At 45.8% G+C, this 20,480-nt stretch overlaps 1 protein-coding gene across 2 annotated transcripts in view; it reads right to left on the reverse strand.

The window, feature by feature from the left end:
• The window catches only part of FER1L6 (fer-1 like family member 6), a 132,481-nt gene that overhangs the window by 55,564 nt on the left and 56,437 nt on the right, over positions 1 to 20,480 (reverse strand). For both annotated transcript variants that reach the window (XM_081012469.1, XM_081012468.1), the window contains exons 14-20: positions 14,940 to 15,060; positions 12,559 to 12,659; positions 9,450 to 9,540; positions 6,165 to 6,284; positions 4,796 to 4,948; positions 3,726 to 3,912; positions 1,327 to 1,451 (exon numbers count right to left, since the gene is read on the reverse strand). In XM_081012469.1, coding sequence (XP_080868595.1) covers positions 1,327 to 1,451; positions 3,726 to 3,912; positions 4,796 to 4,948; positions 6,165 to 6,284; positions 9,450 to 9,540; positions 12,559 to 12,659; positions 14,940 to 15,060 — 898 coding nt within the window. The remainder of the gene's footprint in view (positions 1 to 1,326; positions 1,452 to 3,725; positions 3,913 to 4,795; positions 4,949 to 6,164; positions 6,285 to 9,449; positions 9,541 to 12,558; positions 12,660 to 14,939; positions 15,061 to 20,480) is intronic.

Consider the following 20,480-nt stretch of genomic DNA (forward strand, 5'->3'; position numbering starts at 1 on the left):
GGGTGCTCATCAATGGTTCCTCTTCATCCTGGAGAAGAGTGACTAGTGGGGTGCCACAGGGTTCTGTCTTGGGCCCGGTCTTATTCAACATCTTTATCAACGACTTGGATGATGGACTCAAGGGCATCCTGATCAAATTTGCAGATGACACCAAACTGGGAGGGGTGGCTAACACCCCAGAGGACAGGATCACACTTCAAAACGACCTTGACAGATTAGAGAACTGGGCCAAAACAAACAAGATGAATTTTAAGAGGGAGAAATGTAAAGTATTGCACTTGGGCAAAAAAAATGAGAGGCACAAATACAAGATGGGTGACACCTGGCTTGAGAGCAGTACATGTGAAAAGGATCTAGGAGTCTTGGTTGACCACAAACTTGACATGAGCCAACAGTGTGACGCGGCAGCTAAAAAAGCCAATGCAATTCTGGGCTGCATCAATAGGAGTATAGCATCTAGATCAAGGGAAGTAATAGTGCCACTGTATTCTGCTCTGGTCAGACCTCACCTGGAGTACTGTGTCCAGTTCTGGGCACCACAGTTCAAGAAGGACACTGACAAACTGGAACGTGTCCAGAGGAGGGCAACCAAAATGGTCAAAGGCCTGGAAACGATGCCTTATGAGGAACGGCTAAGGGAGCTGGGCATGTTTAGCCTGGAGAAGAGGAGGTTAAGGGGTGATATGATAGTCATGTTCAAATATATAAAAGGATGTCACACAGAGGTGGGAGAAAGGTTGTTTTCTGCTGCTCCAGAGAAGCGGACACGGAGCAATGGATCCAAACTACAAGAAAGAAGATTCCACCTAAACATTAGGAAGAACTTCCTGACAGTAAGAGCTGTTTGACAGTGGAATTTGCTGCCAAGGAGTGTGGTGGGGTCTCCTTCTTTGGAGGTCTTTAAGCAGAGGCTTGACAACCATATGTCAGGAGTGCTCTGATGGTGTTTCCTGCTTGGCAGGGGGTTGGACTCGATGGCCCTTGTGGTCTCTTCTAACTCTATGATTCTATGATTCTATGATTCAATTAAAAGGAGTAACCAGACAAGGGGAAGCCCTAGTTAAGAACTTAGAAAGCCAATTCCAACCAGTCAGACTAGACAGCACTAAGCCAGAAGAGGTAATTGGTCTATGACTTAGTAGAAGGTAGCTTTGTGGTGTTTTACTCACCACAGGGAACCAGGCAAACAATGATTTACGAACTACATCTTCCTTTACCTACTCAGCACACGCTGGGAGATGACCTCTGTGCTGAAAAAAAATGCTATTTGTGCTTATAAATACTTCCGTTTCTTGTACCACCGCCCTCTCTTCTTCTCGCTCTTACCTTCGTGGTCTGGCAGTGCGAAACAAACGTGACTTTGGCAAAGGGATCAGAAAGTCCGCTGCTGTCGGCTGCGATAAGACCCCTGGCCTGATACATGTGAACTCTCAGCTGGAAAACATTCTTGGCTGTGTAAACACAACAGAAGTTATCACCGTGGGGAGGGATCAAAGTGGTCCATCCTGCAAGTTCATCTTCAGGTAGGACTGGGAGAGACTCCTGCCTGAAACCCAGGAGAGCAGCTGCCAGACAGTGTAGACAATCCTGAGAAATATGCACCCAGTCATCTGATTCAGTATAAGGTACCGTATTTTTCGCTCTATAGGGCGCACTTTTCCCCCTCCAAAAATGAAGGGGAAATGTGTGTGCATCCTATGGAGCGAATGCAGGCTCCTTGGCTTCAGCGATAGCAACGCGAAGCCTCCGAAGCGCAGAGGGAGAGCTCCCTTCGTACTCCAGAGGCTTTGCATTGCTTTCACTGAAGCCTGGAGAGCAAGAGGGGTCGGTGCGCACCGACCCCTCTCGCTCTCCAGGCTTCGGCAGCTAGCCGCAAGCCTTCAGAGCGCAGCAGGAGTTCCCCCCGCGCTCCGAAGGCTTGCAGATAGCAGCCTGCAGCCTGAAGCCCGGGGAGCGCAGCGCCAACTCCCGCTGTGCTCCCTGGGCTTCAGGCAGCTATCCGCAAGCTCCGGGAACGGCAGCAAGGCTGTGCGCAACCTTGCCGCCGCTCCCGGACCTGTTCTGGGGGCTGGGGTCGGGGGAAGTTGAGGCTTCCCCCGCCCCAGCCCCGCGGCTAAAAATGAAGCCAAGACAGCGAGCGGGATCCATCCTGCTCGCTGTCTTGGCTTCTGCCAAAGCCGCGTGTAGCCTCTCCCAGCTGGAGAGGTTATGCATGGCTAAAGAGGAAGCCAAGACAGCCAGCAGGATGGATCCCGCTCGCTGTCTTGGCTTCTTTGCTCTTTGGGGCTGGGGATATGTTTTTTCCCCTTTATTTCCCCCCCTAAAAACTAGGTGTGCCCTATAGTCCAGTGCACCCTATGGAGCGAAAAATACGGTAGTTTCCCATGTTCCAATATTTCCTAACAAAGCCAAGTTCATCATGTCAGCTCGAAGTCACTGACCGGCTCCCTTGAGTCACTTTTTGCTTGTGAACCCACTTGCGATTTTTTATTATTATTGTCAGTGCCAGGGACAAAAAGCACCCCAATGGCAAAATAAAAATAAATCAATAAATTCCTCTTTCTTTGCCCCGGGTCTTTTTCATCTACAGAACAAAAATCATAAATGGCTGCAATTTAGGGACATTGTATACCACTGCGTCTGGGCAGGGGGGCAATATCCTAGAAGGACTCTGCTGCAGGTCTATTTCTGTGTAAATTCTGCAATGAAAAGTGCCACTCAGGTAGATTTTAACCCCACAGGGTGTAGAATATGAAGGCAAGAGCAGGATAGTACTGAGATAGGTGCTCCTTTAGACTTCCAAATGTTTGCATTCCCATCAACCCCTTTCTTTGGCCATGCTGGTTGGCGCTGATGGCAGCTGTAGACCAAAGTATCTGGAGGGCACCAGCTTGGGGGAAGGCTAGACAAGCACATACAACCCTTGTCTGTGTTTGATGAAACTTGCAAGCTAGCCACTGGTTTCCCCAGCTTGGCCATCCTCTCAAAGCTGCCCCATCAAATCAAAGAAAGGGGCAAGTCACTAGGTGCATACCGTATTTTTCGCTCTATAAGATGCACCCGACCATAAGAGGCACCTAGTTTTAGAGGAGGAGAACAAGAAAAAAAAAGTTCTCTCCCTCTCCACTCAGCGCCTCTCCAGTAAAGCGGGAGGAGAAACGGAAGGGGCTCCGTTTCTCCTGCCGCTTCGCTGAAGGGGTGCTGCGCAGAGGGGGAAAGCTGCGCAGCACCTCTCCAGCGAAGTGAAGCCAGGAGAGCAAGAGGGATCACTCCCTCTTGCTCTCCTGGCTTCAGCAAAAGCAACGGTAAGCCTCCTGAGCGCAGCGGGAGCACTCCCACTGCACTCAGGAGGCTTCGGGCAGCTATCCCTGAAGCCAGGAGAGCAAGAGGGATCAGTGCACACCGATCCCTCTTGCTCTCCTGGCTTCAGCGAAAGCTGTGCAGCCTGCATTCGCTCCATAAGACGCACACACATTTCCCCTTACTTTTTAGGAGAGAAAAAGTGCATCTTATAGAGTGAAAAATACGGTAATTTTTTTTAATTACATATTTTGCGTTTTTTATATTGTAATTTTATGTTGTGAACTATCCTGAGGTCTGCGGATAAAGGGTGGTATCATCATCATCAGCCTCAGCAAACTAATTCACCCACAACCAAACAACCCTGGCTGAGTATAAGGCAGCTTCCTACGTCGCTATGTTCCTACATTTAAAGAATGTCTTACTTCTGTAAACCAGGCTAACAGGCGGAGGGCTGCCATGGTGTCCTGAGCTTGCTCCCGAAGGTGTTTCTGTTTCATATCCAATAGGCAAGTTGTCCAAAATCGTGTGCGCATATTTGGCGGAGCCAAGCCACAGGTAAGTGTCGACTTTTCCGTGAACGTTCCAGCCAGGAGGCCGTTTTCCTGGCAACTTAAAGTAAAAAAGAAGCGTCCAGAAGGTCAAGTTTGTTTGTTTATCAAGAGCCATTCTTCCAAAAATCACAGACCAGGGTGCAATATATAATTATATAACACAAATTATGTACAATCCTATTTAAACCATCAGAACGAGGAGAGGGACAGCTGAAACAGCAGAGGAGCTGCCAAACTCTCAAATAATTGCAGGGTGGGCTACATACTACAAGGATGAAATATTTGAAACCTGGGTAAGCCCTCAGTGCTATGGAATTAAAACGTAGCTGAAATTGCCCATTTCCTCATCTAGGCAGCATAGACACCAAACATTTAAAGTATATCTGAAACACACACCGCTGTGAAGAGTCCCAAGAACTGTAGTTTACCCCTCACAGAGCTACATTTCCCAGCACCGTACAATCTACAGTTTCAAGGAGCTGGGGAAGTGGGAAGTACCGTATTTTTCACTCCATAAGACGCACCAGACCACAAGACGCACCTAGTTTTTGGAGGAGGAAAACAAGAAAAAAAATATTCTGAATCTCAGAAGCCAGAACAGCAAGAGGGATTGCTGCGCAGTGAAAGCAGCAATCCCTCTTGCTGTTCTGGCTTCTGGGATAGCTGGCTTACTTTCCCCTTACTTTTTAGGAGGGAAAAAGTGAGTCTTATAGAGCAAAAAATACGGTACTTTAAATGTATGGTGTGTATTCAGCCTTTGTCACTGATCTCAAAAACCGGCTGTTCAGGGTGGGAGGATCCCTTGCTGATTCACGGCTGAATTTCTTCCTCTTCTTCTTTAAAAAAGGAGTGGGTTGTTGCATAAATTTGTCTGGCAGTGTAGATGCGACACCAACAACAATGGCTGTCTCCTCAAACGGTTGGGAGGTTCTCAGACTTACTTTCAAGAAGTGAGTTTTAATCTTCCCACAGTGCTTCCCTCTCTGGTCGGCCACCGGGGAATAGAGCAAGTCTTTGGCTGGGATTCTCGCGTAGGCAACTCTTTTGTTGTTGCTCAGCATCCAGATGAAGACGTCAGGCACCGTGTGCTGAGGCTTGAAAAAAAGACAGGCATGTGATTTGAGCATCATGAACACCATTAGGCTTGTGAAGAGCGTGCTCTCGCTGGGAGGTCAGCCATCTTGGATTGTGTGTGAATCAAGAAACAAGAGTCCATCTCCAACAAGTGCCCTTCTTTCTGTTTCCTTAAACCCCACCATCACTCCAAAAATCTCTTGCAGAATTAGAGAGGTTTGAAAAAAACCTGGGAATGTGGTAAGAGAGGTTGTTGCTGGGTGGAAATGCTTGTAGCCTCTCTGATACAGTGGTACCTCGGGTTACAGATGCTTCAGGTTACAGACACTTCAGGTTACAGACTCCGCTGACCCAGAAATAGTACCTCAGGTTAAGAACTTTGCTTCAGGGTGAGAACAGAAATCGCATGGCAGCAGCGGGAGGCCCCATTAGCTAAAGTGGTACCTCAGGTTAAGAACAGTTTCAGGTTAAGAACGGACCTCCGGAACGAATTAAGTTCTTAACCGGAGGTACCACTGTATCTCAGTGTAGCAGGATTTCCTCTTGTATGTGTTTGAAATAACAGCGAGGAGAAGCTCAGGACTGATATCATTCCCCCTCCACACTCATAGAATCATGTAATTCTAGAGCTGGGAGGGACCTCGAGGGTCATTTAGTCCAACCCCCTGCAATGCAGGAATCTCAGCTAAAGCATCCATGACAGATGGCCATCCAACCTCTGCTTAAAAACCTCCAAGGAGGGAGTCCATTCCATGGTTAAATCCAGCAACACAACAGGGGGAGCCTGGCCACTGCACCCTTCCACACACACACACACCCAGTGCATGCAGGAGCTTTCATACCAACAGAAAACAAACTGGAGTATACCTGTATCTGTATACTGGTCCTGTATACCTGAAGGAGCGTCTCCACCCCCACCATCTAGCCCGGACACTGAGGTCCAGCGTCAAGGGCCTTCTGATGTTCCCTCATTGCGAGAAGTGAGGTTACAGGGAACCAGGCAGAGGGCCTTCTCGGTAGTGGCGCCTACCTTGTAGAACGCCCTCCCAGCAGATGTCAAGGCAATAAACAACTATTTTACTTTTAAAAGACAACTGAAGGCCTCCCTGTTTAGGGAAGTTTTTAATGTCTGATGCTCTATTGTTTTTAATATTCAGTTGGAAGCCGCCCAGAGTGGCTGGGGAAACCCAGCCAGATGGGCGGGGTATAAATAAATTATTATTATTATTATTATACCTCATCGACTAAGAAACGGATCTTCCCAATGTAGTTCTGAGTCTCACGCATCATTTCTTCGAGTGGAATCTTCTTCTTTTGCTGCTGGATGATTGTTTTGGCATCTTTGGACATCGCTTCCTATGACAACAAAGAGGCAGGGCGTTACTAAAGTCACCTACCCTGTCAGATTCATTGCAGACTGTCAGGGAACTGACATCGGAGCTAGAGGTGGAGGGGAGGCTCTCTAATGATGCTGGAGAAGGGCCCAGCAGGGAGAGAGGCAGCTCCGCAGATGGGGAAGCAATTCAGTGCAACACCAGGAATAAGGAGGGGCAAATGGGGGAATCGGCGAGAGGGCTCCCAGACTCTTCACCGGACACCAGCGGGGAGAGCACTGGTCCTCCGCTACCCATGCCCTCCCTGCGCAGAAGACTTCCACGCAGAGAAAGTAGGAGGAGACTGGGTGTCAAACAACTTTTATGTTGGAAAAGGTTTAAGAAACGCCCACTGACGGATTCTGCTAGCGACTGAGGCAGCCACGAATTGAAGGGCTGTCCAGACAGAAAGGTTTAACAAGGCAACATAGCCAGGAGAGGCGGCAACTTACGCACGAGCAACCCCATACCATTATACAGACAAATCAGCAAGAGTCAATCGCTCCACTTTTCATTTTTTCCATTCTTAAGTACAATATTCCACATTCCCACATTTCCTTTTTTCTTTTTCAAAATTCCTCATGAAAATTCATCAGCATTTTAGTGTGACCCCCCCCCGATAAATACATTTTTGCACAGCAATTTCCCCAAATGCGTTTTTTCGCTAATATATCTGCACACTTTGTCACAGTATATGCATTTCGAAACACATTACTTGACCAAAGAAATGCATTGCAAAATATGAAGAAGTGGGCATTTCAAAGGATGGCTATGTTTCTGTTCATGTATTGTTTCGAAAAGTGAGAATTAGGTAGGTTTACCTTTAAATGTGGACTGAATTGGATTTCTCCCACATCCCCAAATACAAATTCCTTGCTATCCACTGGGACATACAAGGAAAGGTAACCTTATCTTTCGTCTGCTAACATCCTCCCCCAAGCAGGCGATAGAGTTAAAGGTTGCCTTCCTCAATTGTCACAATGGGATAGATTAGATGTCAGAAGAGGATCTTATCTTCGCAAAAGATGCATATTCCTACCTGCATTTTCAGCAGGTGAATTACTCAGAAGGGGAAGCAATCTGTCTTTTGCAAGAGTCCTATTCCCCCCCCCCCCCTTATCCATCTTTCAATTCTGGGCAAACCTACAGAACTGGGCCGGTTCACTCACATACGTGCAACATTAGATCCCTCGTCATTTAATGCCGCACCAATTGATGATGCTCATCTGAACGCAAGAGCTGCCTCTGCTGAAAATATTGCATTTAGATTAATACAAACAGGGCCCATTTAAGATTTTTTTGACACCTGGGGCAAGGTGGCACATACTGGTGTTGCAGCAGATTATGGATACACTCTTGATTTATCTGGGGAGACAACCATGCCAGGGGGAAAAAATCTCTTGAATTGAGATTTCTGATGTGGCAGTTCACATTTCAGTCATGCCTCCCTAGGCACCCGCTTAGTCTGACTTGTTTACACAGGGGGCAGCTGTGTCCCCCCCCCCCATACAATTCTCTCCCAGAGCATCACCAGGTCCCATCGCTCCCAGAAGAACTCACTCTATGTGCAATGAAAGTGTGTGGTGCCAAGGAGCTCTGTACAGTAGCTACACAGGCTGAGGGTGTGTGTGAATATGCAGTTTTAGAGCTGATTTCTATGTCTTCATAGCTTTTGATTCTATGTCTTATTTTGTATGCAAATCCTGTAGGTTTTTTTTGCATATTTATTATAAGTCACCGAGAGATTGATTATTAGTTGGCATACAATTGCTGAACTAAGTAAATAAAGGCCACAGGAACACCAAACATTTAAAGCACTGTTATACCACTTTAAATAGTCATGGCTCCCCACCACCACCAAAGAATTATGGGAAGTGTAGTTTGCTCAGGGAGATGAGAGCTGTTAGGAGACACCTATTTCTCTCAGAGAACTATGGTTTCTTCCATGGGAAGAGAGGTTGATTGTTAATCCACTCTGGGAACTGTTGCTTTGTGAGCGGAATGCTGGTGTCAGTGGCGTAGCGTGGGGGGTGCAGGGGGGGCCGGCCGCACCGGGCGCAACATCTGGGGGTTAGGGTTAGGGGGCGCAAATCCATGGGTTAGGGGGTGCAAATTACTTGCCTTGCCCCGGGTGCTGACAACCCACGCTACGCCACTGGCTGGTGTCCTAACAACTCTTAACCTATTACCCTTCCCAGGATTCTTTGGGAGAAACCATGACTGTTTAAATGAAAGCTTCAGGTGTGGCCTCTTTGTCATGGACTCACAGCTGTCCATGGAGACACAGGTCAATTCTGTGTCCAGGGCAGCTGTTTATCAGCTCCATCTGGTATGCAGGCTGAGACCCTATCTGCCCGCGGACTGTCTCGCCAGAGTGGTGCATGCTCTGGTTATCTCTCGCTTGGACTACTGCAATGCGCTCTATGTGGGGCTACCTTTGAAGGTGACCCGGAAACTACAATTAATCCAGAATGCGGCAGCTAGACTGGTGACTGGAAGCGGCCGCCGAGACCATATAACACCAGTCTTGAAAGACCTACACTGGCTCCCAGTACGTTTCCAAGCACAATTCAAAGTGTTGGTGCTGACCTTTAAAGCCCTAAACAGCCTCGGTCCAGTATACCTGAAGGAGCGTCTCCACCCCCATCGTTCTGCCTGGACACTGAGGTCCAGCGCCGAGGGCCTTCTGGCGGTTCCCTCGCTGCGAGAAGCCAAGTTACAGGGGGCCTTCTCGGTAGTGGTGCCCGCCCTGTGGAACGCCCTCCCAGCAGATGTCAAAGAGAACAACAACTACCAAACTTTTAGAAGACATCTAAAGGCAGCCCTGTTTAGGGAAGCTTTTAAAGTTTAACAGGTTATTGTATTTTAGTGTTTTGTTGGAAGCCGCCCAGAGTGGCTGGGGGGACCCAGCCAGATGGTGGGGTATAAATAATAAATTATTATTATTATTATTATTATTATTATTATTATTATTATTAAGTCACCACCATTCATTTCACAACATTTACATGCTGCTTGGTTGTCCTAAAACTTCACAGTGGTTTTATTTGTGAGCCAGATGCAAGTGGCGCATGAACTCAAGAGGCTTGATAGATAGAGCAGCTTTATAGCACATTGCATCTAGTATTCAAGAAAATATATCACGTACCAATTCTTGCTTATACAACGTCAGCCTCTTTTTGTCCAAAGGCGTCCGATTCATCAGTTTGGGCTTCTTTTCAGCATTCGCAATGAAGGCCCTGAAATGAAGACACAGTCAGAGATGGTATCTTCATAACGATGGATCGTAATTCTCCTGCAGCAAGTTCCTCAGTGTAGCCCGCCAGATGAGCCAGAAGATACTAAGCGCTCAGATTCATAACGTAATATTAAAACGGAGGCATCATTTCTTGCTGGGAGAAGTATAAAGAAGTGGAAATGCAATTTGTATGGTAATATTTCAATATGAAATTAATTAGTTTGGGGGATATGTGGCTATTTTGCATCCCATCCATTGTGCTCAAATGAGGTTTGAGCAAGCAAAGTCCTTTGTATGTGTGTTGACCTTGCAGATTTTTGCAGAATCTATTTGCAGTGGATGCTGCTGATTATTTCCAATGTGTGCGATGTTCTTCTGACAGTTCCGAAAGCCTAGTGGGCAATCTGGTAATGAATCTGCTGGAATATGAGGAACGGGAACAGAACTGAAATAAATAAATAAATAGATCTGTGCATGAAGTTGGAGCCTAAGTCAGCAACAGCTTTTTGCAACAGGACACCAAGTTAAGCGAGCAAGTTAGGTAATAATAATAATAATAATAACAATTTTTTATTTATACCCCGCCCTCCCCAGCCAAGACCCGCCTCATGGAGGCTAACAACCAATAATAAAAAAAAGTTGATTAAAATACAATTTAAAAGATTAAGACACAACATTAAAACATTAGGGTGCAATCTCTTCATAGGAGGAGAAAGGAAAAGGAAAGAGGGGGAGGGAATCAAACTGATTCTAAGCCAAAGGCCAGGTGGAACAACTCCGTCTTAGAGGCCCTGCGCAAAGAGATCAGATCCCGCAGGGCCCTGGTCTCAAGAGGCAGAGCATTCCACCAGGCCGGAGCCAGTGCTGAAAAGGCCCTGGCTCTGGTTGAGGCTAATCTAACTTCCTTAGGGCCCGGGACCTCTAGGGTGTTGCTATATGAGGACCTGAAGGTCCTCCGTGGGGCATACCAGGAGAGGCGGTCCCGTAGGTACGAGGGTCCTAGGCCGTGAAGGGCTTTAAAGGTCAAAAACAGCACCTTAAATCTGACCCTGTACTCCACCGGGAGCCAATGCAGCTGGGTGAATATGCTCCCATGGCAGAGACCCTATGAGGAGCCTCACTGCAGCATTCTGCACCCACTGGAGTTTCTGGGACAGCTTCAAGGGCAGCCCCGCGTAGAGTGAATTACAGTAGTCAAGCCTGGAGGTGACCGTCGCATGGATCACTGTGGCCAGGTCAGGAAAGGTAAGGGAATCCTTTGCCCACTTACATGGGAATAAGTCCCTTTGAACTCAGTGGGACTTGTGTCAGAGTTGACAACAGAGGCAGTTTTAGGGCAGCGTGGAAACTGGACAATGAACGGAGATGACACAGCAAGCACTTGAGGCTATGAGGAGGAGGCAAGACAGCTCTGGCAAGTGTTGGGATACTGCCAGGGAGACGGAGGCATCAGGCAGGCCCCAGTCGTCTCCGGACGATCCCCGGTCTCCCGTGGAACAGCATCAGTCAATTAGCGACACGAGCCTCAGAGACATTCCAAGACTCGTGCACACCCTTTTCAGCAGAGTCTCCACAACGGAAGATGCAGACAGAAGAGCATATTTACAGCTTTATTCAACGCAGATCAGAACAAAGGAAAAACATGACTGCTTGCCAACGTGTCCGGGAAAACAGCCGGAACAAAAGCTATATACAAAACGAAAGTTCCCAGCAAGAAGCTGGAAGTCAACAGGCATGTGATACACAACAATCATGCCTGACCATTTAAGGTGGAACGGAAATATCCTAACATCCTCCCCCTTTCCGTGTAACCTGTAGTACCTGTGGTTCAACCTAATTGCAACCTCTGTACATGAACCTTAAGTTGTTCTCTGCTAACAAACTTAGACAACAGATCAGCAGGGATTTCATTTCCTGGCATGTAGGACACCTGAATGAGTCCTTTCTGAATACACTCTCTTGCACGATGTAACTTAATCTGCAAGCATTTGGTTCTTTGCTTGCAACTCTCTGACTTCAGCAAAGCCAAACAGGATCTATCCTACGTCTCAGCTACGTTGGTAAAGATAAAGCGCTTTATATGCGCTATAACACTGTGACACCTGTTGGTGCTGTGGAGTCCCAGCTTTCGCCAATGGGATTTCTCTGTATGAAGTTTACAACGCAATCAGTTAGAATCGATTTTTTGATGTGTCTAGATCCAGCCCCAGAGTCCTCCTGCCTGCTTCCCAAAGCCTAGTTAGTGCTTGCCCAGCTTTAGGAAGGAGGAAAGGAGACCCTGCCAGAGCCCTTGCACCTTCTTCCCAAAGCCCAGCACGGCGTGACGACTGCAGGGTGCACCAAGTTTTGGCCTAGCTCAGCAGTGGCATAGCATTGGTTGCTGGCACCTGGGGCAGGTGGACGTGAACCAGAGGGGCAGGGGGCATGCGCTGGGAGTGTGTGAGAGGTGCCAGGTGAGGGACACCAGCCCAGCCTTTGCTGCCAACCCCACTGGAGCGACCCCACCAGGGCAAAGAAGGTTCATGCTGAGCCACACAGGGGTGAGCCCCTCTGGCAGACACGGCCCTTGGCAAGTTGAGAAGAACACCAGGCTGGGCCGTGCTGGGGCACCTAGTTTGTGCCCCCTTAAAAACTGTGCACCCGGGGCCACGGCCCCTCTGGCGCTCCCATGCTACGCTCCAAATCTACTGCTGCAGACATGCACAGGATTATGCTGTCAAAAAAGCAACTACAGTATAGCCCAGGGACACAGAGCCTATGGTCCTCCAGGAGGTGTGGGACTCCAACTCCCATCAGCCCCAGCCAGCATGACCAATGGTGCTGGATCATGGGAGCTGTAGTCCAGCAAGATCTGGAAGGCCACAAATTCCCCATCCCTGGTATAGCCTTCTTTGTATTACTTGTTCGTTCCTTACCCACCACCTGGAAACTATAAGGTACACTTTTTCTTACCTACTTTGGTAGATACAATCAAGTATAAAGTATATGTACTGTCAGCTTTTCCAGTAGATAGTCTTACCTACTTTGGTTGATAAAATCCGTTAAAGTGGACCTCATTTTCTCCTCTGAGGCAATCTCGGAAACTTTGATCAGATCTCTCACTTGTTCTAAACCTTCTTCCTAAGGGACAGGGCATGGGGAGAAACAGTTGCATGAAGAGCATATAAATGTCACCAGAAATGGCAAGAGTTGCTTTCCATTAATGCAATTATTAGGGGGGAAAGCCTTCACTGGCTAATTAGCTTAAGTGATAAACGATAATTGGTTCCAGCTAATTGGCATGTATGACACATTTTTTACTGAGATGTGAATTTATTAGTTCCTCCATGCATTGAAGACTCAACATAGTTTATGTTAATTAAGTCAGAGGTCTCCAGAAAGGGGACATTCTCCGCTGAGATGCCATGTTATAAACAATCTTCTGTCTTCTGATGGCGGGCGATTTTTGACATGTGCCATACTTTGAGTTTAACAAGGGCCGAATCTTGGCTCTGACTCATGACCCACTCCAATGCAGTCTCAAAAATATGCAAAGCCTCTTTGACCCCTTCCTTTCCAATGCAAACATCAACAGAAGCGTTGGCAATGTTCTCCCTTTATTAACGTAAAGATGCTGTAGCCTGAAAAGTGATGCTATGGGACAAGGGTGGGGGAACTGAGATCCTTGACCAGCATGGCCAATGGAGAGGGATGGTGGGAGTTGTGGCCCAATAACTTCCAGAGAGACACAGGTTCCCTGCCTCTGTTACAGGTGATCAGTTATCAATATATTCAGTAGAGAAATAAAAACAGCAGCAAAACAGCAATTCTGAGCAGGAGCCCAGATCTGGAGGTGCAGAGCCCATCTAACCGCATGGGGCCACCCATCTTTGAGTCCAGCTGATGAGGAGAAAGTCAGGCTCCACACATGTTTTGGATCAGGGCTCTGGTGAGAGGCCAGGAATTATTATTTTTTTTTGGGGGGGGGGAGGGAAGGACAGCAGAGTCACCTATAAGTAGAGCCTAGCTAGCAACTTGAAGCAACTCTTTATCCTGCATAGTTCCCCATTTGTTATGTACTAAGCTTGGATCCTAGAACAATAGGCAAGTAGGATCCTAGAATGCAACAACTGATTGGCTTGCAGGAGAAGACCAATCAGGCTCCAGGAGGAAGTTAATCAGCCTATTAGGCTGGTAGGATCGTAGAATGCAACAACTGATTGGCCTGCAGAAAAAGACCAATCAGGCTCCAGGAGGGAAGCAGAATCAGCCAATCAGACGGGACTCATTGTGTAAATAATGTATATAAAAGGCTGAGGTTTGGGGGGCAATTTAATCACTGCTTTACAAGCTGCAATAAAGAGCATGAAATCACTACAGGTCTCCGAGTATATTTCACCATTATTTCTTGCGCCACTATGGAGAAGGCCCTCTGCCTGGTTCCCTGTAACTTCACTTCTCGCAACAAGAGAACTGCCAGAAAACCCTTGGAGCTGGACCTCAGTAGCTTTATTACATCCATTTGTTTTTAAAATGAAATTGATGGTTATGGGTTGCAGACAATGCTAGTCCTACTCAGAGAAGGCCCGTTGAAATTAATGTAGATGACCAACTTAGGTCCATTGATTTCAGTGTGTCTACTCTCCATAAAGCTCAGTTGAAGACAACCCTCCATCTGCATTTTGATAATTTTAGTATGTCTACTGGTTTTTAAAGTCTCTATTGCTATTTTAATTAATGTTTTACACTGGAAACCAAATTGAGGAAAACTTAGAAATGATACACAGGAATCACTTGCAGAGTTCGAAACCTTTTCCCCACCCACTTTTTTGGGGCACGAAAATCTTAAAGTGCTGTCGAGCTTCTCTCACACCAACGCAGAATCACATCTATGAATATTCCAGCCATTTGCAAAGCCAACTCAAGCAAGAGAATTCTCTTGAGCATTCCAGTGTGCGAAAATGCCCCCACCCCAAGTTTAGCAAGTGGTTTGGAGAAGCATGGCCCAGTATACCTGAAGGAGCGTCTCCATCTCCATTGTTCTTCCTGAACACTGAGGTCCAGAGCTGAGGGCCTTCTGGTGGTTCCCTCGCTACGAGAAGCCAAGTTACAGGGAACCAGGCAGTGGGCCTTCTTGGTAGTGGCACCCACCCTGTGGAACGCTCTCCCACCAGATGTCAAAGAGAAAAATAACTACCAAACTTTTAGAAGACATCTGAAGGCAGCCCTGTTTAGGGAAGCTTTTAATGTTTAATAGGTTATTGTATTTTAGTGTTCTGTTGGAAGCCGCCCAGAGTGGCTGGGGAAACACAGCCATATGGGTGGGGTATAAATATATTATTATTATTATTATTATTATTATTATTATTATTGTCATTATCATCATCATTATCATTATTATCGATATTCCCGCAGGCTTACCAGGAGATGTGCCATTTTCTCGAGGACGTTAGAATAATACAGCCTGAAAGTTTGGTCACCCCAAAAACTCTTTATGTAGACACAGGGCTTCTTATCGTCATAGGGCAAATAAAGGTAGTTTCTGTGGAAAGAGATGAGATAGCGTCATTGATAGTTTTTTGGGATCTGCTACTGAAGTATAGTGATGTGCAAGTATACAGCCAATTTGCTTCCCATATATTCACAAGGCAATCTGATTGTACGGATAGGTCATTTTCTTCAGATTTGTATGAATCCACAGAACTCAACTGCATCTCTTCTTTTAAATTGGACATACTGTACTCAGAAAGATTACAGCAGCACTTCAGTTGCAAATGGCTGATAAAACGCTTTCCCCTTACAGTATTTTTCACTTAAATCTGAACTCAGAAAGTCCTGGCTGTGCACCTTTCTTTCTTTCTTTCTTTCTTTCTTCACTGCTTGCAAAATAAAATTTTCTTCAAAAAGCAAGTGTGCCAGCGACCAGCTTGGCTGGAGACAGTGAGATGTGCCAGCCATCAGGCATGAAGCCCAATGTGCTCATCCCAAGTCTTTGCCCTATAGCTGTGCTTTTTTCAGAAGGCCGTTTTGAAGGCAGCTTTGTTTGCACTTAAAATCTTCTCCACCTGCTAAATTGCTTTTCTTCTAGATGATTTCCCTTTAGATATGCAACTTGTGTGCTATTAATCCTTACTTGACTAATTAAAATGCACCAGCCACATCACTGCATAGCTTTATCCAATATGCTGGAGAGAGAGAGAGAGAGAGAGAGAGAGAGAGAGAGAGAGAGAGTTTATAGAACTGGAGGCAAGGGAGAAAAACATGGAATCTGGTTGTCACACCTGACTAGTCCCACAGCTCAGTAGCAGAGCATCTTCATGCAGAAAGTCCCAGGTTCAAATCCTGGCATCTCCTGGTCAGGCTTGGAGATAACACTGTTTGATATCCCACACAACTTTCCCCAAGGACTTAGATTTAATTGCAACAAACACAATAGTCAAAACAGATCTATAGCTGGTTGTTTCATAACATTGTTGTTCATTGCCCAATTTTTATGTGCTTGTTTTTGAAGTACATTGCAAGCATATTTTTGTGGGTCTTAATGTTGATTGTGTCTAATTCAGCATAGGGTCGTTTCCTATATTCCAATGGTGCCTTCAGGGCTGAATTTCAGCAGGTGCATCTGTGATTTGATGCAATACCCTCCGAGAGGCCAGTTGCATTATGCTGACATAATAGTGCTCCAGAGAAGGCATATGATTCTCATGTTCTCGTCCAGACAGAAAAATGTTCATACACTTAATAGCTTTGACACAAAAGGGAGGCTGTTCCTCCACCAATGAATGTAAACCAGGCTTCCTCAACCTTGGCCCTCAAGATGTTTTGAGACTACAATTCCCATCATTCCTGACCACTGGTCCTGCTAGCTAGGGATCATGGGAGTTGTAGGCCAAAAACATCTGGAGGGCCAAGGTTGAGGAAGCCTGATGTAAACATTAGCACTTTACAGTGTCATGAAAGGATCATCTAGTGAAATTGTTCATTAACAGATTAGGAATGTGGCACACTCATAAAAATGGTCCACTCTCTTCTTCCTTGCCACTCACTTAAAGGTAAAGGGACCCCTGACCATTAGGTCCAGTCGTGGCCAACTCTGGGGTTGCGGCGCTCATCTCACTTTATTGGCCGAGGGAGCCGGCATACAGCTTCTGGGTCATGTGGCCAGCATGACTAAGCCGCTTCTGGCAAACCAGAGCAGCACATGGAAACGCTGTTTACCTTCCTGTCGGAGCGGTACCTATTTATCTACTTGCACTAGCGTGCTTTCGAACTGCTAGGTTGGCAGGAGCCGGGACCGGAAAACTCACCCCATCGCAGGGATTCGAACCGCCGACCTTCTGATCGGCAAGTCCTAGGCTCTGTGGTTTAACCTACAGCGCCACCTGCAGTGGAGAAGGGGGCTTTTCTCTATTCCTCTTTGCCCCTGGTGCTCAGAATGCAGGGAGAGAGAGAAAGGAAGAGAAACAGCAGGCTGAACAGAGAGGAAGACCTCCTGCTGGAACGAAGACACCCCTGATTGCATCAGCAGGAGAGCAAAAAATGGTAAAAGGTAAAGGACCCCTGGATGGTTAAGTCTAGTCAAAGGTGACTATGGGGTTGTGGCGCTTATCTCTCTTTCAGGCTGAGGGAGCCAGCGTTTGTCCACAGACAGCTTTTAGGGTCATGTGGCCAGCATGACTGAACCGCTTCTGACACAACGGAACACCATGACAGAAACCAGAGTGCACAGAAATGCCATTTACCTTCCCACCCCAGCGGTACCTAGTTATCTACTTGAACTGGCGTGTTTTCGAACTGCTAGGTTGGCAGGAGCTGGGACAGAACAACGGGAGCTCACCCCATCGTGCAGATTTGAACCGCGGACCTTCTGATCGGCAAGCCCAAGAGGCTCAATGGTTTAGACTGCAGCGCCACCCGCGTCCCTTCCAACAGGGTCCAAATTGGGCTTGGAATTAACCACACTATTTTCTGGGTGAGTCCTTGGTTTCCCAAGTCCAATTCTGATACAGGAAACTCTTTCTCCAAGGTTTAATAATTTTGGGAAACTTGATTGCCATGTAATTTTTTGGGGTGTCCCCCCCCCCCCCCATTCAATCAATTGTAGTCTCACTGTTTGGATGAGCAGGAGATAGAATCCAAGAAAGGACAGGCTTTATATTGGTCACTTAATTACCCTGTTTTACGCTAAGCTGTGTTTTACTGTAGAGTAAGGAAATGCAAGCATGCAATCTCTGTCTCTTCCACAATTTTTGGAAATAACATTTATTCAATTTGACATTGAGTCTCTGGGCAATGTTTTTACCACACCTAGATAAGAATTTGCTAGGGGCCACTAGGGACTCAATCTGGACCATGGATTGCCAGTAGCCTATACCTGATATGCAACATAGTTCTATTATAAAGGTAAAGGGACCCCTGACCGTTAGGTCCAGTCGCGGACGACTCTGGGGTTACGGCGCTCATCTCGCTTTACTGGCCAAGGGAGCAGGCGTACAGCTTCCAGGTCATGTGGCCAGCATGACTAAGCCGCTTTTGGCAAACCAGAGCAGCGCACAGAAATGCTGTTTACCTTCCCGCCAGAGTGGTACCTATTTATCTACTTGCACTTTGACGTGCTTTTGAACTGCTAGGATGGCAGGAGCAGGGACCGAGCAACGGAAGCTCACCCCGTCGCAGGGATTCGAACTACCAACCTTCTGATCAGCAAGCTCTAGGCTCTGTGGTTTAACCCATAGCGCCACCCACCATATCCCAGTTCTATTATACTTTATGCTATAAATTTATTTGTCCACAAGAATCCGATAAAGGACGGGGAAATGCAAAATCTGAAATAGCTTTGCACCTACATCAAAGAGAGATGTCAGTCTTTAAGGAGTGGTGGAACCAGACAAATACCATAGCAGCTAATATAAAGCAATTGCAGATTTCTGTTCTTTTATTGCAGCCGTTTTAGATCCGAATGTCTATCAGGCGAATACATAAAAAGCCACCAGCTGCCTCTCCAAGATAATAGCTGATCATCTACATTCTCTAGTACTGTCATGAGAGACAGGAGCTACATCCTTGACAGCCTCTGCTTTTCATCTCTCTCACCAGGAGACTGTCCTAAAAGACCATTCTCTTCTAGTCTAGTATTACTGGCAATGATTTCATCTGATTGTTTTGTTTTCTCAGAGCACATCTCTCTGCCTTTTTCTGAAGTTTCGGGATATAACATCAGGCATAGAGATGAGGAGCAAATGCAAATGTCACATTCCTGATCTCCTCTGGAGTGCTATAAGTCAGACACATGTTCTCCCTGCTATCCTCCCTTGGGAGGAGTCCCCCTTCTGCCCCATGGTTTGCTTTAACCATGGTGTATTCTTACCACTATGGCCATGGCTGGTGCAGGCAAGAATCACCTTATGACCAATGCTTGCAAATCCTGTACAAATCAAAGCAAGATTATGTGGGAATTTGGGTACCCCTGTAATACAAAGGCTTGCAGTTATGCTACTATCATTATAACATGCAGGCTTTCTGGTTTCCATAAGAATTATGGTTCTTATCATTTTAAAAGGAATATTGAGATTTTATATGTATATCATAAACCTTGCTATATAAATGAATGAAATACTTCATTGCTCAGGAAGTGGTCCTATTTGCACAACACACCAGTGTGACTGCATTACCATTTGTGCTATCAGGTCAGCATGCTACTTTCTTGTCCCCTCAAAATTTGGGCCAAAAAAACCCATGTAGAATAGATTGCTGTCTCCCTTTACAACTGGCCCCACTGACATAGGAATATGGATTAATTCAATTTTGTTTACATTTTAATGAGAAACTACTTAATTAGCACTTCTCAAGCCAACATGCGAAGCAAAACCCAATGTCCTTAGAAATCCTCTGAATGTCACAGTGCATTTATCCAATGAGAGAGAGAGAGAGAGAGAGAGAGAGAGAGAGAGAGGTGGGGAGTGTGCTTTAAAATGCATTGATTAGCAAAAATTGATGTACAAAAATGCATTATTTTATGGAAATTGCACATATAGATTTGTAATGTCAAAACGGCACACCAAAATGTGTTTATTCAAAGGAATTTGCACGGAAATGCTGATTGTTTTCAAGACAACTTTTAAAAAATAAATAAATAGGAAAATAAATAAATAAATTGTGAATTGCAACAGAAATGTGCAAAACTGGTATGCAACAACAGCAGCAAGAATACTTATCGCAAAGTATTGGAAGACACAAGAACTTCCCACGCTGGAAGAATGGCAGATGAAACTGATGGACTATATGGAACTGGCGGAAATGACTGGTAGAATCCGTGACCAGGGAGAAGAGTCGGTGGAGGAAGATTGGAAGAAATTCAAAGATTATCTACAGAAACACTGTAAAATTAAAGAATGCTAGAGTGATGTTGGATTGAAAATAAGTGGTTTCCAGCTGTACAGGATTTAAAGTTATAGATAGATTAAGATTAAAGATTAGGATTAAAGAAGTTTAAGGAAATGGAAATTTGGTATTTTAAGAGGTAAAATTTTAATGCTATATTATATTAAAGATTAAAGATTGGGATTAAAAAAGTGGAAAAGAAATTGCTGGACAAACAATTTGGACTGGAATACAAAAGAGGGAGGTATGAGGAGGTCCAGAAAATAAGTAAATTTAAACACGGAAATGAAAAGGTGATTGTTTTTAATTGTTTTGTTTCTTTTTTTGCTTTTTGTTTTTTGTGTTTTTTCTTCTTCTTTGGATTATGTACTATGTATTTGTGTATTTCTTTTTTATCTTTTTCTGTTTAATCTTTTACTGAAAACTTAATAAAAATTATTTATAAAAAAAAAGAAATGTGCAAAACTGACTTTAAAGATTGGGGGAAATGAGAAATTGGGCGGACCAAAATTGGTAGATTTGTCCATATCTACTTAGGAAAGACCCGTATCTCTAGAGACTCAGGTCAAGGAGAGAGATTTA

The sequence above is a fragment of the Podarcis pityusensis genome (genome assembly GCF_964106645.2).
Source record: "Podarcis pityusensis genome assembly, chromosome: 7".
Classification (NCBI taxonomy): domain Eukaryota; kingdom Metazoa; phylum Chordata; class Lepidosauria; order Squamata; family Lacertidae; genus Podarcis; species Podarcis pityusensis.